The sequence below is a fragment of the Dromiciops gliroides genome, chromosome 2, assembly GCF_019393635.1.
Source record: "Dromiciops gliroides isolate mDroGli1 chromosome 2, mDroGli1.pri, whole genome shotgun sequence".
Taxonomy (NCBI): Eukaryota; Metazoa; Chordata; class Mammalia; order Microbiotheria; family Microbiotheriidae; genus Dromiciops; species Dromiciops gliroides.
The window spans coordinates 31,847,344-31,868,281 of NC_057862.1; the positions used below are offsets into that span (position 1 = coordinate 31,847,344).

Consider the following 20,938-nt stretch of genomic DNA (forward strand, 5'->3'; position numbering starts at 1 on the left):
AATAGAAAAAAAAAACAACAGCACCCAAAACAAAAGAAATAATATGGTTCAATCAGCATCTATACTCCACAGTTCTTTCTTTCTTTCTTTTTTTTTCTTGGATTTGGAGATCCTCTTCTATCATGAGTTCCCTGGAACTCTTCTGTACCATTGCATTGGTGAGAAGAATATAGTCCATCACAGTAGGTCAACACTCAATGTTGATGATACTGTGTACAATGTTCTTCTGGTTCTGCTCATCTCACTCATCATCAGCTCACGTAAGACCCTCCAGGTTTCTCTGAACTCTTCCTGCTCATCATTTCTTACAGCACAATAGTATTCCATTGTATTCATATACCACAACTTGTCCAGCCATTCCCCAATTGATGGGCACCCCCTCAACTTCCAATTCCTTGCTACCACGTAAAGAGCAGCTATAAATATTTTTGTACATGTGGGTCCATTTCCCCCTTCCATGATTTCTTTGGGCAAAAGACCTAAAAGTGGGATTGCTGGGTCAAAGGGTATGCACAGCTTTATCGCCCTTTGGGCATAATTCCAAATTGCTCTCCAGAATGGTTGGATCAGCTCACAGCTCCACCAACAATGGATTAGTGTTCCAATTTTCCCACAGCCTCTCCAACATTTATTATCTTCCTTTTTTGTCATTTTAGCCAATCTGATAGGTGTCAGGTGGTACCTCAGAGTTGTTTTAATTTGCATCTCTCTAATCATTAGAGATTTAGAGCATTTTTTCATATGGGAATAGATAGCTTTGGTTTCTTCATCAGAAAACTGCCTGTTCATATCCTTTGACCATTTCTCAATTGGGGAATGACTTGGATTCTTATAAATTTGATTTAATTCCCTATATATTTTAGAGATGAGGCCTTTATCAGAAGCACTGGCCTCAAAAATTGTTTCCCAGCTTTCTGCCTCCCTTCCAATTTTGGATGCATTGCTTCTGTTTGTACAAAAATTTTTTAATTTAATATAATCAAAATCATCCACTTTACATTTTATAATATACTCTATCTCATGTTTGGTCAAAAACTGTTCTCCTTTCCAAAGATCTGATAGGTACACTATTCCTTTCTCTCCTAATTTACCTATGGTATCACCTCTTATGTCTAAATCATGTATCCATTTTGACCTTATTTTAGTATAAGGTGTAAGATGCTGGTCTAAGCCTAATTTCTGCCATACTATCTTCCAGTTTTCCCAGCAGTTTTTGTCAAATACTGAGTTCCTATCCCAGAAGCTGGAGTCTTTGGGTTTATCAAACACTACATTACTAGTGTCATTTACTACTGCATTTCCTGAGCCTAGCCTATTCCATTGATCCACCACTTTATTTTTTAGCCAGTACCAGATAGTTTTGATGACTGCCGCTTTATAGTAAAGCTCCAGGTTTGGTACCGCTAACCCACCTTCCTGTGAATTTTTTTTCATTATTTCCCTGGATATTCTTGATTTTTTATTTTTCCAGATGAATTTTGTTATTATTTTTTCTAGCTGTATAAAATAATTTTTAGGTAGCCTGATTGGTATGGCACTGAATAAGTAGATTAATTTAGGCAGTATTGTCATTTTTACTATATTAGCTCTGCCTATCCATGAGCAATTGATATCTTTCCAATTATTTAGATCTGATTTGATTTGTGTGAAGAGTGTTTGGTAGTTGTGTTCATAGAGTTCCTGGGTTTGTCTTGGCAAGTAGACTCCCAAGTATTTTATATTACCTACCGTTACTTTAAATGGAATTTCTCTTTCTATCTCTTGCTGCTGGACTTTGTTGGTCATGTATAGAAATGCTGATGATTTATGTGGATTTATTTTATATCCTGCTACTTTGCTAAAGTTGTTAATTGTTTCAAGTAATTTTTGACTTGATTCTCTAGGATTCTTTAAGTATACCATCATATCATCTGCAAAGAGTGATAGTTTTGTTTCCTCCTTGCCTATTCTAATTCCTTTAATTCCTTTCTCTTCTCTGATTGCTAAAGCTAACATTTCTAGAACAATATTAAATAATAGGGGTGATAATGGACATCCCTGTTTCACCCCTGATCTTATTGGGAAGGCCTCTAATTTATCTCCATTGCATATAATACTTGCTGATGGCTTTAGGTAGATACTGTTTATTATTCTAAGGAAAGCTCCCCCTATTCCTAAACTCTCTAGTGTTTTTATTAGGAATGGGTGCTGTATTTTGTCAAAAGCTTTCTCTGCATCTATTGAGATAATCATATGATTTTGGTTGGTTTTCTTATTGATGTGGTTGATTATGTTAATAGTTTTCCTAATGTTGAACCAGCCCTGCATTCCTGGTATAAATCCCACCTGGTCATAGTGTATTATCCTGGTGATCACTTGCTGTAATCTCCTTGCTAATATCTTATTTAAGATTTTAGCATCAATATTCATTAGGGAAATTGGTCTATAATTTTCTTTCTCTGTTTTTGCTTTGCCTGGTTTTGGTATCACCACCATATTTGTGTCATAAAACGAATTTGGTAGAACTCCTTCTTCACCTATTTTTCCAAATAATTTGTATAATATTGGAATTAATTGTTCTTTAAATGTTTGGTAAAATTCACCCGTAAACCCATCTGGCCCTGGGGATTTTTCTTAGGGAGTTCATTAATAGCATGTTCAATTTCTTTTTCTAATATGGGTTTATTTAAGGATTTTATTTCCTCTTCAGTTAACCTGGGCAGTTTGTATTTTTGTAAATATTCATCCATTTCATTTAGATTGTCAAATTTATTGGCATACAGTTGGGCAAAATATTTCCTAATTATTGCTTTAATTTCCACTTCATTGGTGGTAACATCACCCTTTTCATTTTTGATACTGGTAATTTGGTTTTCTTCTTTCTTTTTTTTAATCAAATTAACCAATATTTTATCTATTTTATTGGTTTTGTCATAAAACCAGCTCTTAGTTTTATTGATTAATTCTATAGTTTTTTTGCTTTCAATCTTATTGATTTCTCCTTTAATTTTCAGGATCTCTAATTTAGTGTCTAATTGGGGATTTCTAATTTGTTCTTTTTCTAGCTTTTTAAGTTGCATGCCCAATTCATTAATCTCCTCTTTCTCTTTCTTATTCATGTAAGCATTTAGAGCTATAAATTTTCCCCTAAGCACTGCTTTGGCTGCATCCCATAGATTTTGGTATGTTGTCTCATTATTGTCATTCTCTTGGATAAAGTTATTGATTGTTTCTATGATTTCTTGTTTGGCCCATTCATTCTTTAGAATGAAATTATTTAGTTTCCAATTGATTTTCATTCTACTTTTCCCTGGCTCTTTCTTACATGTAATTTTTATTGCATCATGATCTGAGAAGGATGCATTTACTATTTCTGCCTTTCTACATTTGACTATGATGTTTTTGTACCCTAATACATGGTCAATTTTTGAAAATGTGTCATGTACTGCTGAGAAAAAGGTATATTCCTTTCTATCCCCATTCAATTTTCTCCAGACACCTATCATGTCTAACTTTTCTAGTAATCTATTCACCTCTTTAACTTCTTTCTTATTTATTTTTTGGCTAGATTTATCTAATTCTGAGAGGGGGAGATTCAGATCCCCCACTAGTATAGTATTACTATCTAATTCCTCTTGTAACTCATTTAACTTCTCCTCTAAGAACTTGGATGCTATACCACTTGGCGCATACATATTCAATATTGATATTACTTCATTATCTATAGTACCTTTAAGTAAGATGTAATTTCCTTCCTTATCTCTTTTAATGAGATCTATTTTTGCCTGCACTTTGTCTGAGATAAGGATTGCTACCCCTGCCTTTTTTACTTTAGCTGAGGCATAATATATTCTGCTCCAGCCTCTTTTCATTCTTTCCACCTTGGGGTGCTCTGTTTGGAAATCCATTCTAGGCCCTACCTGGCTCAGCCAGTGTTTTCACAGCTACATGTTGTTGATGTTTGAGTAAATCTGGCCATGTTAGAGAAAAATACTTATTTGTCTGGTGATTGGGTTGTTTTTTTTTTTTAGCCTGCTGCTGTTTTCCAAGTAGAAATTCGTTTTCTTTCATTACCCTAGGGTGTGTGTTGTGACTTGGTGACGGGGGAAGAACGAGTGATCACAGACCCCGATGGAAAACCAGCTGCCCATGTCGCTTGCACTGTTGAGATGTGTAGCGTCACGTCCCCTTGTACGTGTGGATGAGTCTGACTTACTGGGAGCCTCTGCATCCAGCCTTAGGCTTCTCTCATTTGGCTGTAGAGCCATCGGGGCAGAGGGTCATTTTGACTTGTCCCCCTCCAGTCTGTACTGGGATTGAGGCCCAGTGGTGAGGTGGGAGGTCTCTGCATTGGGCATCTGGCCTGAGTCCTGGCCCTGGCACATGCTTGTCTCCAAGCCTCAGTTTATTTATCTACCTGTTGGGGGTGATAGCACTTAGAAACCTACCACAGGATTCCTGAGGAAAGTACTTTGTTGTCCTTAAAATGCCCCACAGCCAGATTGCTGATTAAAGGGAGAAGGTATTTCTGGGGAGCTTGTGGGAAGAGCTTGAGGGAGATGCCCCAACTAGGAAGCTGGGAAGCCTGGAGGGAGGGGGCAGGGAGCAAGGACTGGGCCCTGCTGGATGAGCGGGGGCCCAAGGCCTGCTCTGAAGGCTGCCCTGCCCGCTGGGCTGGGGACACAGCCTCGTGTTATGTGGGATCATCCCCCTAACACCCTGAACCATGGGGGTCACCCAGCCTGGAGACAGCAGAGAGGGGCCTTGCAGGCAGGCTTCAAGTTCCTGCGGGTCAGTTAGGGGTGAACCCTCCCACCCCCAAAGAACAAAAATCGAGGGAGAAATTCCCCCCCCCAAAAAAAACCCCCAAAAAAAAACCGAGAAAAGGGGGTGTTTGCTGCAGGCTTCCTGAGCACAGGGGGCAGCTTGTCCTTGGTACGTGATGGTGTTTCACTCTGCTCTGCTGGGCCCTGACCGCGGCTTCTTGTTTTCAGATGAAGTGGCCGTGATTGATGAAATTCAGATGATTAAAGATCCAGCTAGAGGGTGGGCCTGGACGAGAGCGCTCCTGGGTTGGTATTTCAGCGTTCTCCCATTGTGTCTTGTGGCATTGGGGCTGGGGCTGAGTGGCCTGGATGCTGCTGCCGCTGCCCCTCTTCTCCCCCTCCTCCCAGTCTCCTTTTCCCCTCCTCTCCCTCTCCCTCTCCCTCCTCTCCTTCTCCCTCCTCTCCTTCCCCCTCCTCATCTTCAGGGGACCCCGGTCATGTGGGTGGTTTTCTTGTGTTCATGTTCCAGTTTTCCTTTTCTTTTACCCTGCCAGGGCTCTGTGCAGAAGAAATCCATTTGTGTGGAGAAGCTGCTGCTATTGATATTGTGACAGAGCTGATGTACACCACGGGAGAGGAAGTGGAGGTACAGAGTCTGATCTGTTCTCCTTCCATGTGCTGGCTTTTCATATTAGCACAAGTTGGAGCAGAGGCAGTGTGCCTGAGTGGATAGAGCCAACGGGAAGGCCTGGCTTTCAATCCTGTCTTTGTGCCCTCTATCTTGGTGCCACCCTTCCTACTACCCTCTTGCTCAGTCCCAGGGGTGGGGGTGGGGCGGTGGGAACCATCCAATCTGGTGTCTTGGCCAGAGCGCCGTTACTAGAATCAGCCCTGCATTACCAGCTTTGAGGGTCATCCTTCTGTAGCCCTGCCTGGGCCTCCCTCTCCTCTGGGATGTGTGAGAGCGTTAGGGGCTGATGGGATGGTCTCAGGTACCCCTGAGATTCTGTGGTTCTGTTTTCCATTGAACTGGGGCCTTGCATCCTAAGAGGGGGGAGTGCTTGTTCAAGTTTATGTCACATCGGCGTTAAGTGAAAAGAAAAACAGCACCTGGCACCTTTTAGCCGTTCTGCATGGGCCTCCTCGGCTTTTTGTTATTGTCGTAAGCTCAGTTGAAGAGAGATGTGCATGGCTTCACTGTTTTTCCCATCTTGATGCCAGGTTCGGACCTATGAGAGACTTACTCCCATCACCGTGTTGAATCACGCTCTTGAGTCTTTAGATAACCTTCGGCCTGGGGACTGCATTGTCTGTTTTAGCAAGAATGACATTTACTCTGTGAGTCGTCAGATTGAGATTCGGGGCTTGGAGTCGGCTGTTATATACGGCAGCCTTCCCCCTGGTAAGACCGGTTCTCGTCATCATGAGGCATAAGGACCTCATCCTTGTGTCTTGGGTAGTGGGGAGGGGGCTGGCTTAGGCCCCATGGTGGGGGTTGGGAGGTGGTGCCTCTCTGTGGGAAGGAGCTGAAGCTCTTGGCACATATGTATTTTCATGATAGATTATAGAAATGCCCTTTGGGGCAGCTAGGTGGCATAGTGAATAAAGCACCAGCCCTGGATTCAGGAGGACCTGAGTTCAAATCTGGCCTCAAGACACTAGATACCTACTAGCTGTGTGATCCTGGGAAAGTCACTTAGCCTTCATTGCCCCGCCAAAAAAAAAAAGAAATTCAAATATGGGGTGACTTTTTTTTATCTGGTGTGAGCCCTCCAAGATTTTCCTTAGGATTGTTCAGGGGTCCAAAGAAGCAGGAATAAAAGAGAGCCCGGGCTTTGGGACAGGCAGGGAAAGGGTCAGGGCCATGGCAGGTTGTGGTGGTGGCAGGGGAAAGGAAGGAATCTGGGGGGAGCAGCAAGAGAAGTGTCTGAGGCAGACGATGACGCTCAGTCCTCTGGGAGGCCCGAGACAATCCTGTCTTGTGACTGGTGTGCTGTTCTAGGGACAAAGCTTGCCCAGGCGAAAAAGTTTAATGATCCCGATGATCCGTGTAAAATCCTGGTGGCTACAGATGCAATTGGCATGGGGCTGAATTTGTAAGTGCTTGGTTCTGAACGGGGGGGGGGGGGGGGGGGGGGCCTTCCATGGACTCTGTAGCTGTCCTGGGCCTTAGGCAAGTCACACTGTGGCAGGTCCTCTGCGGGGAGCTGGATGTGTAGACCTGAGGTTGTCTGGCTTGTTACTGACTCTTGGGCCGGCACGTAGACAATGGTGGATCTGTACTGTTAAAGAGGCCACTCCTCAGCTACTACTGACCTATGGGGGCCTGTGGGAAAGTCACCTCCCTTATTTTGGGTCAGTTGGTTGACATTTATTTATTGGACCCTGATATCATGGGAGCTGTGTGCACTTTATGAACGTTCACTTGGGGCATCAATGCACTCCTGCCTCATGGGGGTGGCATAAGTGGGAATTCCGAGGCTGTACAATTAGTCTGGCCAGCAGCCTCATTGTCAGGAGCAACTCACAGTCTAGTTATTCCGAGGATGCACCTTGGGAGGGAAGGAAAGGGAGAAATGTCCTCGGGTCTCCATCTTCCTGGTGTTCTCATTTTGTAAATGTTGAGCTGTTGAGAGTACTCTGTGATCTCTCTTATTTGACTTTGTTGCAGGAGCATAAAAAGAATTATTTTTAACTCTCTCATAAAGCCCAGTATCAATGAGAAGGGGGAAAAGGAAATGGAGCCGATCAGCACCTCACAGGCTCTGCAGATCGCGGGCAGAGCTGGCAGATTCAGCTCCAAGTTTAAGGAAGGGGAGGTTACTACCATGTACCCAGAAGACTTGAAATTACTGAAGGAGATTCTGAGTAAGCCAGTGGAGCCCATAGAGGTGAGTTGGCCTGAGCACATGCTTCGTCCTCACTGCCCTGCTCAGCCTCGCTGGGCCTCTGGGTTCTGGAGACAGGGAGCCTGTGTCCTGCAGCTCTTCAGAGATAGACCCTCCAGCATGGGAAAGAGGGAGCCTAGCTGTGTGACCCTGGACAGGCCTCAGTTTCCTTGTGTTAAATGTACTGATGACACTTAGCAGTGCATACCTCACAGGCCTGTGGGAGAAAAGGGAGATGCTGAGGCTGGAGTTTGGGGCAGTTGGAGGTAGGAAGTAGGAAGACAGGACTGTGGAGGGTCCTAGAAGCTGCTCGCAGCGATACCTTGAGAAGGGGCAGCCGAGGTCAGTGCCCTTCCCCCGGGTCTCTCTGAAGTCATTAGGATGGACTTCATGTCACTAAGGGAGCGGGCTTGATGTTGGGACGTTTGATGAAAACATGTCAGAGATAGAAGCCATTTTGGGGTTTTGTGGCATGTCGGTGATGCCGGGATGTTCCCTTGGCTAGGACGTGTCATTCATGTTCATTAGTGGTGGTGGTGGATAAACAAGCTCTCGCTGCACTTTGTAAGGGTACGGAATTCCCCGGGTAAAAGCCATCGTCTAGAAATGCAGGCTTTACGTCCTGCTGGTTTAAGGCCAAGGTGGGCAAAGCTCTTGCCACAGGGCCACCCACCTCCTACCCCACTGCTCATTGGGCAACCTGCCGAGCCACTGAGTCACAGGTGCATAGGAAGGGACCGCGGAGGCCAGCCAGTCCCACCTCCTTATGTTACAGTCAGGGAAACTGAGGCCCAGAGAAGAGATGGCCACGTGACGTGGCTCACAGAGCCAGAGATCTTTCTGTTATGTAATGGTTCTCCTCCTCCTTACCCTTGATGTCCCTCTTCAGACTCTCCCATCCCTGCTGTTTTCCATTTTTGCCTGCTTATTTTACCATATACTTATCAGTGGGCATTACTTGGCCCTGTGGGTCAAGTGAAGGGCTAAAGAGGTTGCTAATAGGGAAACTTGTAGAACTCATTTTCTGGAAGTCTGCCAGAGTGGGAGAGACCTTAGAAATATGGAAAGTGACCCCCAAATCACTTTACTCTTATTTAACCAAATCATTTCTAGTACAGGATGGGCCAGAAGTCACGAAGGAGCTTCAGTATTTAATAACTCCTTTATTTTTTATTGTGAATTTACGTTACGTTCAAAAAAATCACATCTCGTAAATGGTGGAAAATAAAGAAAAACAGTGGACAAATCACTGCAATTTATGTGATGTTGGGGTCCGTTTGGAGTCAGTTTTGACTCTGAATGTGAAATCTCGAATTCATTTCTGCATGTTTTTATCAGGTGACTAGAAGAGGTTTGAGGTTTCTTACATTCTTTGGTTCATTTATTAATTCTCCCCTTTTAACCCTCCCTGAAGGCAGCTGGCCTTCATCCTACCGCTGACCAGATTGAAATGTTCGCATACCATCTCCCAGATACGACCCTCGCCAATCTTATAGTAAGTAGAAGCTGATTGGGCATCTTTCTTTGTGTTCTGTCTTAATAAAATGGTTCTCATCACGAGTGTGTTTGGGGGCCTGGGGTTTTAATTCATTCCATACCTTTTTCTAGTGCTCCTGGTTTGGAAGTTCTGACTGATAGCACTGTGGGGTTCTGGTTTTTTCTCACTAATCTCCTGGTACTGCGGGCCTACATTCTATTAGGATATCTGGGGGCAGAGAGCCCACATCGACAGGACCCTTAGAGATGGGTTCTGGTGAGGGGCTTGGGTAGGCCTAGACACTGCAGCGCTGTCACTGCCTGGATGGCGCTTACCTTGATGTCGTGTCGTGTCCTCTGTCCCCTCTCAGGATATCTTTGTGGACTTCTCCCAAGTCGACGGGCAGTATTTTGTCTGCAACCTGGATGATTTCAAGTTCTCGGCAGACCTCATCCAGCATATCCCCCTGAGCCTGCGGGTGAGGTACGTGTTCTGCACGGCCCCCATCAACAAGAAGCTGCCATTTGTCTGCTCGTCCCTGTTACAGGTGAGTGTCCTCCCTGCCCTGGGCTCCTCAGGCCTCCTTGAGGGCCCTTAGAGCACAGACTGTCGGGGAAGAGATGAAATGGACCAGGACCTTAAGTGCATCAATTGGCTTCCCGCCCGGTCAGGACTGGCAAGGCGGGGCGGAGGGGTGGGGGCGTGAGTGGGCAGGGCGCTCCCCAGGAGCGAGGCCTTGTGCTCGGCCTCCACCCCCCTGACCCCCGTCTTGGCGCTCCTAGTTTGCAAGGCAGTACAGCCGGAATGAGCCTCTGACATTCTCCTGGTTACGCCGCTACACCAGGTGGCCCTTACAGCCACCGAAAAACATCAAGGACCTCGTGGAACTGGAAGCCATTCATGATGTTCTGGATCTCTACCTGTGGCTAAGGTAACCGCCCGGCAGGTGTGCTTCCGGTTTGGGGCAAATTGGAGAACTTCTAGAAATGTTCTGTCATGCTTTGGGGGTGACAGTGATTGTACAAGTGCCATTCATTATTCCTGCTTTATGTACGAGGTACCTGAGGACCAGCCAGGCCAAGCGCTGGTCCCATGAGACCTGGTCACATGAGCTCAGAGGGCCAACGGCAGCCGGGCCACACCTGGGCCTTTTGTCAGCCTGTGTCCAGGTGCCTGGAGAGGGGCCTTTTGAGCAGCAGGCCCTGGCTCTTGAGGCCAATGAGGCTGCACAGGCTGATTGCTGTGACCACAGGGGAGGAAGTGACGGCAGGGTCAGGACAATAGCTCTCACGGGGCCCCGGGGTTCTCAGGGGATAACAGTGGAATGTGGAGCCTACTGCTCCCTTCACTGGATACCCAGGCATTGACTGCTAGCTTAGCCTTAGGCTCCTCCCCTGTAAAACCATTTTTAACTAACTCTAGTTAGGAGCTCGGCAACTTGAGGAGAAGCTGGAGCTCTGGGTCTGGTGGCTAAGAAGTAGATGCTGGGGGCAGCTAGGTGGCTCAGTGGATAGAGCACTGGCCCTGGATTCAGGAGGACCTGAGTTCAAATCTGGCCTCAGACACTTGACACTTACCAGCTGTGTGACCCTGGGCAAGTCACTTAACCCCGATTGCCTCACCAAAAAAAAAAAAAGTAGTAGATGTTGATTGATTGAGGTCCTGATACTTGTACTGTGGACCTCACGGGGCTTTGGGGAAGGAACTGCCTCGTGCCCCATGAAGTGTTGGGGGAAATGTCTCACGTACTGGCCCCCTGGAACCCTCAGCCACAGGCCTCAGGGAGAGCCAGAACTTAGCATGTGCAGAGCTGACCGTCACAGGCCTTTTGTCTAGAGCGCAGGATGCTGCTGAGCCCAGCATGCTGCCCTGTGAATTTCTTGGGTTGCTGCTGTCCTGGGGCAGTCTCTTTGAGGGCACTCCACCATTTGATCCCCATTAGTGGGGTCCAGAGACTCCCTGGAGACAGAGCTCAGCCTTGTCCATACGGCAGATAGCAGCCCTGGGGCCCAGAAGGCATTGACCCCGGTCGTTATGGCTGACCCCGGTGTTGGGACCCCAGTGTGATGCCTCTTCTCTTTCAGCTACCGGTTTGCAGACATGTTTCCTGATGCTAACCTCGTCCGCGACCTCCAGAAAGAGCTGGATGACATCATCCAGAAGGGTGTGCACAGCATCACCAGGCTGATTCGCATGTCTGAGTCCCAGCGGATGTTGAACTTGGACAGTTCCCCAGCAGGGAAACAGGACCAGCTGCTCAGGGCTGTGAAGCCCAGCTTGCGGGAAGCAACAGGGGCCAAAGCCACAGATGCCATTGTGGCGGAGAGTCTGGCTTCAAAGTCTCTAGCCTCAAAGCTGGTGCGGCAAGGGCGGATCACACCACACATGCTGAAGCAGCTGAGGAAGGAGTGGTTAAAGCAGCAGGCGGAGGAGCGGGCTGGGGCAGAGTACGACGACCCCTCAGGGAGGACGAGGAGGAAGAAGAAGGACCCCAACGCTCCTTAGGTTTTCAGTTACAAAATAAAAGTGGCTTCTGTTTGGAAAGCCTTCTTCTGGTTCGCTCTCGATCCTGGCTGCTCTCCCCTGCGGCATGGGCCCCCAGCTGTGTGCCCAGATCTTGGGGGCACCTGCTGGCAGGGGCTGGTGCTTCAGGCCCCTCACCCCACATTGTCTGGGATCACAAGATCTGTCCTAAGTAACCGAATGGTGTGGTCTGTGTGTCATTGGCTCTCTCTGTAGACTGTCGCACAGACCTTCCCTTTGGGTCCTCTCTTCCAGCACAGTGATGGTCCATTCCCCAATTGATGGGCACTCCCTTATTGTGCAGTTTTTGCTACTACAAAGAGCTGCTATGAATATTACCTATGGATCCTGGTCGTTTTGGGTTTGGCTGGGTCAGAGGGTATGCGCCGTTCTGTGGCTTGAGACCAGAGCTCCAGTTTTCCACTGAGTCTCCACCGGCAGTGCATTAGTGGGCCTGCTTTCTGCCGCCCTTCCAAGCCCTTCCAATTGTTGTCCTTTTCCTTTGCTGGTCTGAAGGGTGTGAGGGCGGAGCTCAGAGTTGTTTTCATTTGCAGTTTTCTAATTCATGAATGATTCGGCTGTTGAAGCACTGGAAAGCATCATTTCTATAACTAATGAGCCCTGGAGCCGTAGTAATAGGTCAGGCCTTAAGTCCACCCATCACATTGATTCTTGAAAGATTGATTCCTGGGCCTCTTGTCCCACTTCTCTGCAGCTTTTCAGACCACGCTTTGAATGCTCTAGAATGAAATGAATAGAATTCTCACTGTTGACTCTTGGGGATCCGAGAAAACTTGGGTTCCTCCCTAGTTAAAGTCAGAGCTGATGCAGGGTAGACCCCCAGTCCCTGGGTCAAGCTTTCACCTGATGCATTGGTAGAAAGGACTGAATTTGGATTCCGATTAGCTGCTTAATGTCTGCTTTGGGTTATTTGTTCCTTGTGTCCGTGAACCACTTGCCCGCCTTTCTGAACTTCAGTGTCTGTGAGGAATTTGAACTCGGTGAGTTCTGTGGCCTAGCCCTTCCTGGCTCTCAGGCCTCCCTGTCAGTTGCCCTCTGAATTGGGGACGGGCTAAGTGCCGCTCTAGTCCGCTCTAGTCAGACCCCACGTGCCCCAGAACCAAAGCAACCTTGGTTAGGGTGGATGCTGTTCCCTTCATTTGGAGGCCGTTCCCTAGTACAGAGTTCATTGATAAGCGTTCATCCCGGATGGTGATAGACCATGTAACTGAGATGACAATCTTCAGTCTTCTAACCTTTGCCTTCTGAGGAGCTCAGGGTTGAATGCACCTCTTCATGAGGCTGAAGCATGTGGAAGGGTGTGGCTCTCCTACCCTCTAGAGTTCATCTGGCTTTTCCATGCTTTAGAACAGAATAGAAAGTCATGTTCTTCCTCTCTGAAAAACCTCTAGAGGGGCAGCCAGGTGGTGCAGTGGATAAAGCACCGGCCCTGGATTCAGGAGGACTGAGTTCAAATCCGGCCTCAGACACTTGACACTTACTAGTTGTGTGACCCTGGGCAAGTCACTTAACCCTCATTGCCCCACAAAAACCAGACCCAAAAAAACCCCTCTAGAATGGGCTTAACCCACCAACCCATAGAACTGACCCTATTGCACTTCTCCATTGTGATGAATGTACCTGTGAAATGAGGGCTCTCCCAGCCCTCTTCCCCTCATTCTGTGAAGCCAGTGATAAGGCTGTGAGTTGGAGGGGGCCGTGAGGGAGGGCAAGTGGCCAAAACCCTCAGAGGAATAGTTAGTCCCTCTGTGGTCTTTGAGTCACGGAGAGGGAACCACTCCCTAGATCAGGAGTTTGCTGAAGTAGGTGAGGGGGAAAGATGGGCTGGGGGCTGCTTCCCAGCCCGAGAGCTTGAGAGGGCCTGTAATAGCCACACTTGTCTTTTAGAAAGAAACTTGCTTGCTAATCATTGTATACGCTGAGCTGCATAAGTTTTATGTGTGAAGTTCTCCTTCAGCCAAGTCTGGGGGGAAGGGGGTTATGTTGGTTGGAAAGTAGGCCACACCCTTTAAAAGGAGCCAAAGGAAAACAAGTGATTCTACTAATCACATCAAACTTAATGTGTGGGTAATATATATATAAGGGGTTTTATATATATTATGCCAGTCACCACATTGCTATATGTGTGTATGTATATCTGTATACACACACTCGACTGTGAAAGTTGATGTATATTTATTTAATTCAAATTAAAATGCTGTATCCCTTTTTAACCCTGCTTTTTTTTTTCTTTTTTGTTCCCCAACATTGTGGTCTCTGATTTGTTCAAGATAGATTTGTCATGTTCTACAAGGGCAGCCTGCTATGGGGATTTTGTGCCTGCTCTTTCCACAGGTTCCAAAGGACGCCGAAGTGCTCTCTGGATAATTGTTAGATTCAGTTGGATAAACCTGAGACCAGAGCACAGGCCCCTTTCTCTGGCATCGTTTGGCTGCATAGATCTGTGCTTGTTAGGAATGACAACGCCTGTAGTCTGGATCTTCTGCAGGTTTCTGTCTCAGAAATGCTTAGAAACGCACAAAGAAAACTTAGGCTCTTTCCACACCTAGCCTGGCTCCTGAGTCACAAATACATGGAGTGTTGATCTTCTGTGATGTGTTTGTATGTCGGCCTCCCACCTTTATCCTTCAGATCAAGACTTGTTAAGGAATAATACCCATTTCTATTTCCTAAGAGCTGGTAAGTGATGCAGACTTAAGATGTCTGTTTGGTTTCACAACTTCAGAAGTAGCTGTTCATAAATCATTAATTGTTGTAAAGCAGGCAAATAATTTCAAGCCAGATACTTTTTTTTTTAATTTCTTTTTTTTTAGTGAGGCAATTGGGGTTAAGTGACTTGCCCAGGGTCACACAGCTAGTAAGTGTTAAGTGTCTGAGGCTGGATTTGAACTCAGGTACTCCTGACTCCAGGGCCGGTGCTCTATCCACTGCGCCATCTAGCTGCCCCAAGCCAGATACTTTTAAGGAAAATCAGACTGGAGTAATTCCTAGCATCTCCCACTAGTGCCACTATTGGTTTTTTGGAGCAAAAGTACCCTGGCTGGGATGAAAGATGATCTGTTTGAACTGTACTTCTAAGCATCTAACAGAATGTGTCACGATTATAAAATATCAAAGCTGGTTAGCCTGTCTCTAAGGGCCTTCTCAGCTGTGACAGTGCATTTTTCCTTTGTTGCATAATCACTGTGACACTGGCCCTTTTCATAAGTACGTGGGAGCAAGAAAGGACCTCAGAAGTCATTACATGCAGGAGTCCAAAGATTTTTTGGTCCTTGTGTCTTTTCAGCAAACTTTCCTGCACCTCCTATTCAATAGGAAAAATAAATTATACAGCAAATAAGAAATAAAATAGGAAATTTTTCAAAAATGACTGGGACGTGATTTAAGAGTATATCCGGGGGGGCGGCTAGGTGGTGCAGTGGATAAAGCACTGACCCTGGATTCAGGAGTTCCTGAGTTCAAATCTGGCCTCAGACACTTGACACTTACTGGCTGTATGACCCTGGGCAAGTCACTTAACCCCCGTTGCCCCACCAAAAAAAAAAAAGTATATCCAGGGGCAGCTAGGTAGCACAGTGGATAAAGCACAGCTCTGGATTCAGGAGGACCTGAGTTCAAGTCCGGCCTCAGACACTTGACACTAGCTGTGGGACCCTGGGCAAGTCAATTAATCCCCATTGCCCCAGGGGACAAAAAAAAAAAGTATACCCAAAATTTTTGTAACTTCATTGATTGGAAATCAGTTCTGAATAATTCAAAATGCCTCCTACCTTGTCTTAAACTTCTCATTCCAGGTTGGGGGTCCCTCATCTAGTCAGATCCTTCTCATTTTATAGTTGATGAAACTAAAGCTCAGACAGGAGAATGGAGTTGCTCAAGGCACAAGTAGAATTAGTGAAAGGGCTGAGATTTAAACCATGCAGCTTCCCAAACCCTCTGATCAGTGCTCTGTTAACTTTCTAAAACATCAGTTAGGATCATATACAATCATTGTGAAAGTGTCTGTTTAATTCAAATTATTTGGGCTGTATGGGACCTTGGAGGTCTTGTAATCCAACAAAAAGATGTTAATGAGTTCAGGTTGGGGTTTTTTAAATTTCCCCACTTGTAGTTTTTTAATATAGGATATTTTTATTTAAAAAAAAAGATAAAAAAATTTAAATATATTGAATAATATTTAAAGTTTTGAGTTCCAGATTCTATCCATCCTTCCCTTCCTCCTCCCTGAGGCCATAAGCAATCAGATATAGGTTATACATGTGCTGTTATACAAAATATTACCATATTAGTCATTTTGTATAAGAAAACTTTAATAAAAAAATGAAAGTTAAAAATAGCATGCTTCACTTTGTGTTCAGTTCTTTCTTTGGAGGTGGATAGTGGTCCTTTGGGATTGTCTTGAATCATTGTAGTGCTGAAAATAGCTAAGTCTTTCACAGTTCATCAAACAATATTGCTGTCTCTGCACAGCTTTCTCTTGGTTCTGTTCACTTCAGTATACATCAGTTCATATAATTCTTTCCAGGTCTTTCTGAAATTATCCTGCTCATCATTTTTTTCACAATTTTTTTAAAATTCTGAATAGAATTTTATTTTCCAAAATATATGTAAAAACAAAATTTTAACATCAAGTTTTTAAAAACTTTTGTGTTCCAACTTCTCTTCCCCCCTCCATTCCCATACCCCCCACCCACAAGAGCTCAATCAATTAAAAATAAGTTATACATGAGTAGTCATGGAAAAATTCCCATATTAGCTAGTTGTGAGAGAAAGTAAAAAAAACCTAAAACTTCAGATTAAGGAATTGTCAAAGAGGAAATGAAAAAAAAATTTTTTTCAAATGTGTTTCTATCTGTTTTCAGATACTATCAGTTCTTTCTCTGCAGATGGGCTGCAATCTTCCTAAGTCCCTCAGGGTTACATTGGATCATTGCCTTGCTGAAAACAACCACATGCTTCCCAGCAGATCATCCCCCACTGTTATATATGTATACAGTACATTTCACTCTGCTTCAGCTCATGTAGGTCTCTCCAGGTTTTCCCCATAGCATCCTGTTCATCACCACCTCTATATAGTATCCTAAGCTTGACAGAGAATCTTCTTCACAAAAGCCCAGCAAAGTAGGTACCATACATTTTGCCATTATAGTCAATCATCATAACTATTTCCCTCCATCCCACTCCCTTCCTGTGACATTCCTCCTCAGAGGTGCCTTACTTCTGACTATCCTCTCCCTTGCTCTGCACTCCCTTTTTTCACCCTTCCTTCCTTCTCTTCCCCTCCTGTTTTCCTGCAGGGTTATATAGATTGCTCCTCCCAATTGGGTATGAAAGCTATTCCTCCATGAGCCCACTCCAATGAGATCAGGGTCCCTGAGCTAATTCTGTGTTCTAAGTTTTTCTTCCTCCCTCCCTCCTCAACCCTCCCTATGAGATCAAGCAATTCAGTATGTCATACTGGTGCAGTAATGCAGAACATCTTCATCTTCCTTGAAAGTGTTTTGCTTTTTACTGCTCTCTCCCCCAATCTGCCCTTTCCTCCTTCCCTTCCCCCCCCCCCCACCTTTTCTCCTCCCCCCCCACCCCCCCAGGGAAAAGTATATTACTATACCTAATTGAGTATGTATGTTAGTCCTTCTTTGAGCAAATTCTGATGATATTAAGGTTCACTCACTCCCCAACTCCTGTCCCCTCTTCTACTCTTCTCCATAAGCTTTCTTCTTGTTTCCTTCATGTGAAATCCCTCTCTCCAGACCATCTCTCCCCTTCTCCCTCCCGCAGTTTATTCCTCCTACATCTCAACTCTATTTTAATGATGTCATCATGGATTAACTAGGTGGCACAGTGGACAAAGCACCAGCCCTGGACCCAGGAGGCCCCCCAAGCCCAAATCCAGCCCCAGACATAAGACACCCCTCCCCGTCTGCCCTACAAAGAACAAAACAAATGCTTTACAGATATCATCCCTTCATATTCAGTTCAGCCCTATCTTCTGTGAATTTCTTGTGAAGAATTTTTGTTTTGTTTTTTAGTGAGGCAACCAGGGCCAAGCGACTTGCCCAAGGTCACACAGCCATCAATTATCAAGTGTCCAAGGTCACACCTGAACCCAGGTTCTCCTGAGTCCAAGGCCGGCGCTCCATCCACTGCACCAACCAGCTGCCCCTGAATTTCTTATTGAGATAGTTCTAATGATTTCAAAGTATTATCTTCCCATGTAGGAATGTAAACAGTTTGATCTTTTAATATCCCTCATGAAGTCTTTTTCCTGTTTACCTTTTTATGCTTCTCCAGGATCTTGTATTTGAAAGTCAAATTTTCTATTCAGTTCAGGTCTTTTCATCACAAATTCTTGAAAAACCTCTTTCTCATTGAAATCCCATTTTTGCCTTTGAAAAATTACACTGCTTTGCTGGGTACGTGATTTTTGGCTGAAGTCCCAGTTCCTTTGCCCTCTGGGAATAACATAGTCCATGCCCTTCGGTCCTTTAATGTAGAAGATGCTAGATCTTGCTTTATCCTTATTGGAGCTCCATAGTATTTTGAATTCCTTTTTTTAGCTGCTTGCAGTATTTTCTCCTTGACCTGGGAATTCTAGACTTTGGTTATAATATTCCTGGAAGTTTTCCTTTTGGGATCTCTTTCAGGAGGTGATTGGTAGATTCTTTCAATTTCTGTTTTAGCTTCTGCTTCTAGAATATCAGGGCAATTTTCCCTCACAATCTCTTGGAGGATGGTGTCTAAGCATTTGTTTTGGTCATGGTTTTCGGGTAGTCCAATGATTTTCAAATTATCTCTCCTAGATTTATTTTCTAGGTCAGCTGTTTTTCCAAGGAGATATTTCACACTGCCCTCTATTTTTTCATTCAATTGGATTTGCTTTACTGTGTCTTGGTTTCTCATAAAGTCACTAGCTTCCATTTGTTCAATCCTAATTCTTAGGCAGTTATTTTCATCAGACAGTTTTTTAATCTCCTTTTCCATTTGGCTTTTCAAACTGTTGACTTTTTTCTTATGACTCCTGCATCACTCTCATTTCCCTTTCCATTCTTTCCTCCTTTTCTCTACATCTTCTTTCTATTTCTCCTACTTTCTCTTCAAAGTCCCTTTTGAGAGCTTCCATGGACTGAGACCAGTTCATATTTTTCTTGGAAGCTTTGGATGTTGGAGCTTTGACCCTGTTATTATCTTCTTCTGAGGTTGTATTGTGGTCTACCTTACCCCCAAAGAAGTTTTCGATGGTCTTTCTTTGCCTGCTCATCCTGGCTTACTATTTCTCGTCTTTTAACTCCTTTAAGTGTGCTGCTTCCAGGACACACTGTTCAAGCAACAGCTCGGCCTGGGGGATGGTTGGGCTTCTTCTCAGTCTGCCTGGCCTCGCTTTCATTTGATTTTAAACTCTCCACTGGGGGGGTTGGGGGGGGGCTGCTTCTTGGCTCCTCTCCTGTTCTCAGCTTCAGAGGGTCCCAGGTGTTTTGGGTTGAGGTGTGGCAGGCTTTAATCTCACCTAGCCTGTTCTCAGGTCTGGAGATAACCTCAGGCCTTTTACTAAGAAAACCCTACAACTTTTTTAACTTGTCATTTCTTATAGCACAATAATATTCCATCACCATCATAGACCACAGCTTGTTTAACCATTCCCCAATTGGTGGGTTTTCCTTTGATTTCCAATTCTTAGCCACCACAAAAAGAAATGTTATAATATTTTTGTACAAATAGGTCTTTTTCTCTTTTTGGGGATGTTTTTTTGCAGGGCAATGAGGGTTAAGTGACTTGCCCAGGGTCACACAACTAGTAAGTGTCAAGTGTCTTGAGGCCAGATTTGAACTTGGGTCCTAAATCCAGGGCCGGTGCTTTATCCACTGTGCCCCCTAGTTACCCTGCTATAACCTTCAGTTTTAATAATCACCTGGTGGTTCTTTCCAGTTACATTGTTGTCATTATAATGTAGGTTAATTTCCTGACTCTTCTTACTTCACATTGCATCAGTCAATTTTTCAATGCTTTTCCTGAAATCGTTATTTTTTATGGTCTTACATATGCCTTTTACATGTCAGGATTTGGGTAGAATTGAATTTCGGTGAACTCAACATGCACAGAAATATGCCAGCCATGCATGGATAGTAGATTTGCTACGTGGACTGTCCACTGATTGACCTCCTGGAATGTCTGACTGGAAAATGAGCAAGATGGGAGCTCTGTTTAGCCACTGGCTAAGCATTCATCAGTAGCTCTTGGGCTAGGAGGGGGCCTATGGTGAGACACCCTGCCAAGAAGTCTTTGGGAACTTACTGAGATGAACATTTCTGCCTAATTTGATTCCTGTTGCCATAGAGACACCACGGTAACTCCTGGGAAAACTTTGGAAGTTTTTAAGCAGACTCTCATGGGAGTTCATTTTTTTTTTCTCTTCAGTTACAAGTGAGGCACCCCACAATTTGGTTTATGTGATGGGGGAGATCTCGTGGCTCCTATAAAAATGGATGAGAGAAGGGCAGCTGGATGGCGCAGTGGATAAAGCACCGGCCCTGGAGTCAGGAGGACCTGAGTTCAAATCCGGCCTCAGACACTTAACACTTACTAGCTGTGTGACCCTGGGCAAGTCACTTAACCCCAATTGCGTCACTTTAAAAAAAAAAAAAAGAATCTGGATGGTTTAAAGAAATCCTTGACCTGTCACTGCCTAGAAAGGGAAAGAACAGAGAGATGCATTCTGTGGTTTCCTAACTGCATGGTGCTAAGCAAACATTTGTATGCTACAAGGTTTGCAAAGCAGTTCACATATATTGTCATCACAGCCCGGTGAAGTAGGCAGACTACAGATGTAATGCAGTCGTTTTACCGATGAGGAAGCTGAGACTCAGAGGGTGAGTTACTTGCTTGTGGGCTTACATGGAGTGTGTGCCTTATAAGGGGTAGGATTTGAATCCAGGTCCCCCCATTTCCAGGTCCAGCATTTGATGTGGTATACCTTTTGTTGCTTCTCAAATATTGTGAAATGGCAAATTGACTGGAGTGTCAATTTCTTGTGCTTTTCAGCTTATTTCAATGCCCAAACATGGGTTTCTTGGTGAGCCAGAGTGGTGAGAAAATGATCCCTGGTGTAGGGAACTTAGTACAGCGGAAGAGACATGAGATTTTGCATCTGGAGAGTAGGTTTCAAACCCCAGCCCTATGTACTCTGTATTTGACCATAGACAAGACAGTTCACCTGTTTTTTCTCACTCTCTGCTTCCTCAACTTTAAAATGAGGGGATTATAAGGATTCTTATTTTGGTATAAGA

The 20,938-nt window shown here is 45.0% G+C and overlaps 1 protein-coding gene across 1 annotated transcript in view; it reads left to right on the plus strand.

Annotated features, from left to right (window-relative positions):
- SUPV3L1 (Suv3 like RNA helicase) overlaps positions 1-15,173 on the plus strand; it is a 30,232-nt gene extending 15,059 nt beyond the window's left edge. The window contains exons 6-15 of the mRNA XM_043985943.1: positions 4,059-4,170; positions 4,974-5,051; positions 5,300-5,391; positions 5,967-6,147; positions 6,748-6,841; positions 7,417-7,636; positions 9,048-9,128; positions 9,481-9,657; positions 9,893-10,041; positions 11,195-15,173. Coding sequence (XP_043841878.1) covers positions 4,059-4,170; positions 4,974-5,051; positions 5,300-5,391; positions 5,967-6,147; positions 6,748-6,841; positions 7,417-7,636; positions 9,048-9,128; positions 9,481-9,657; positions 9,893-10,041; positions 11,195-11,615 — 1,605 coding nt within the window. The 3' untranslated portion in view covers positions 11,616-15,173. The remainder of the gene's footprint in view (positions 1-4,058; positions 4,171-4,973; positions 5,052-5,299; positions 5,392-5,966; positions 6,148-6,747; positions 6,842-7,416; positions 7,637-9,047; positions 9,129-9,480; positions 9,658-9,892; positions 10,042-11,194) is intronic.
- The last annotated feature ends 5,765 nt before the right edge of the window (positions 15,174-20,938 follow it).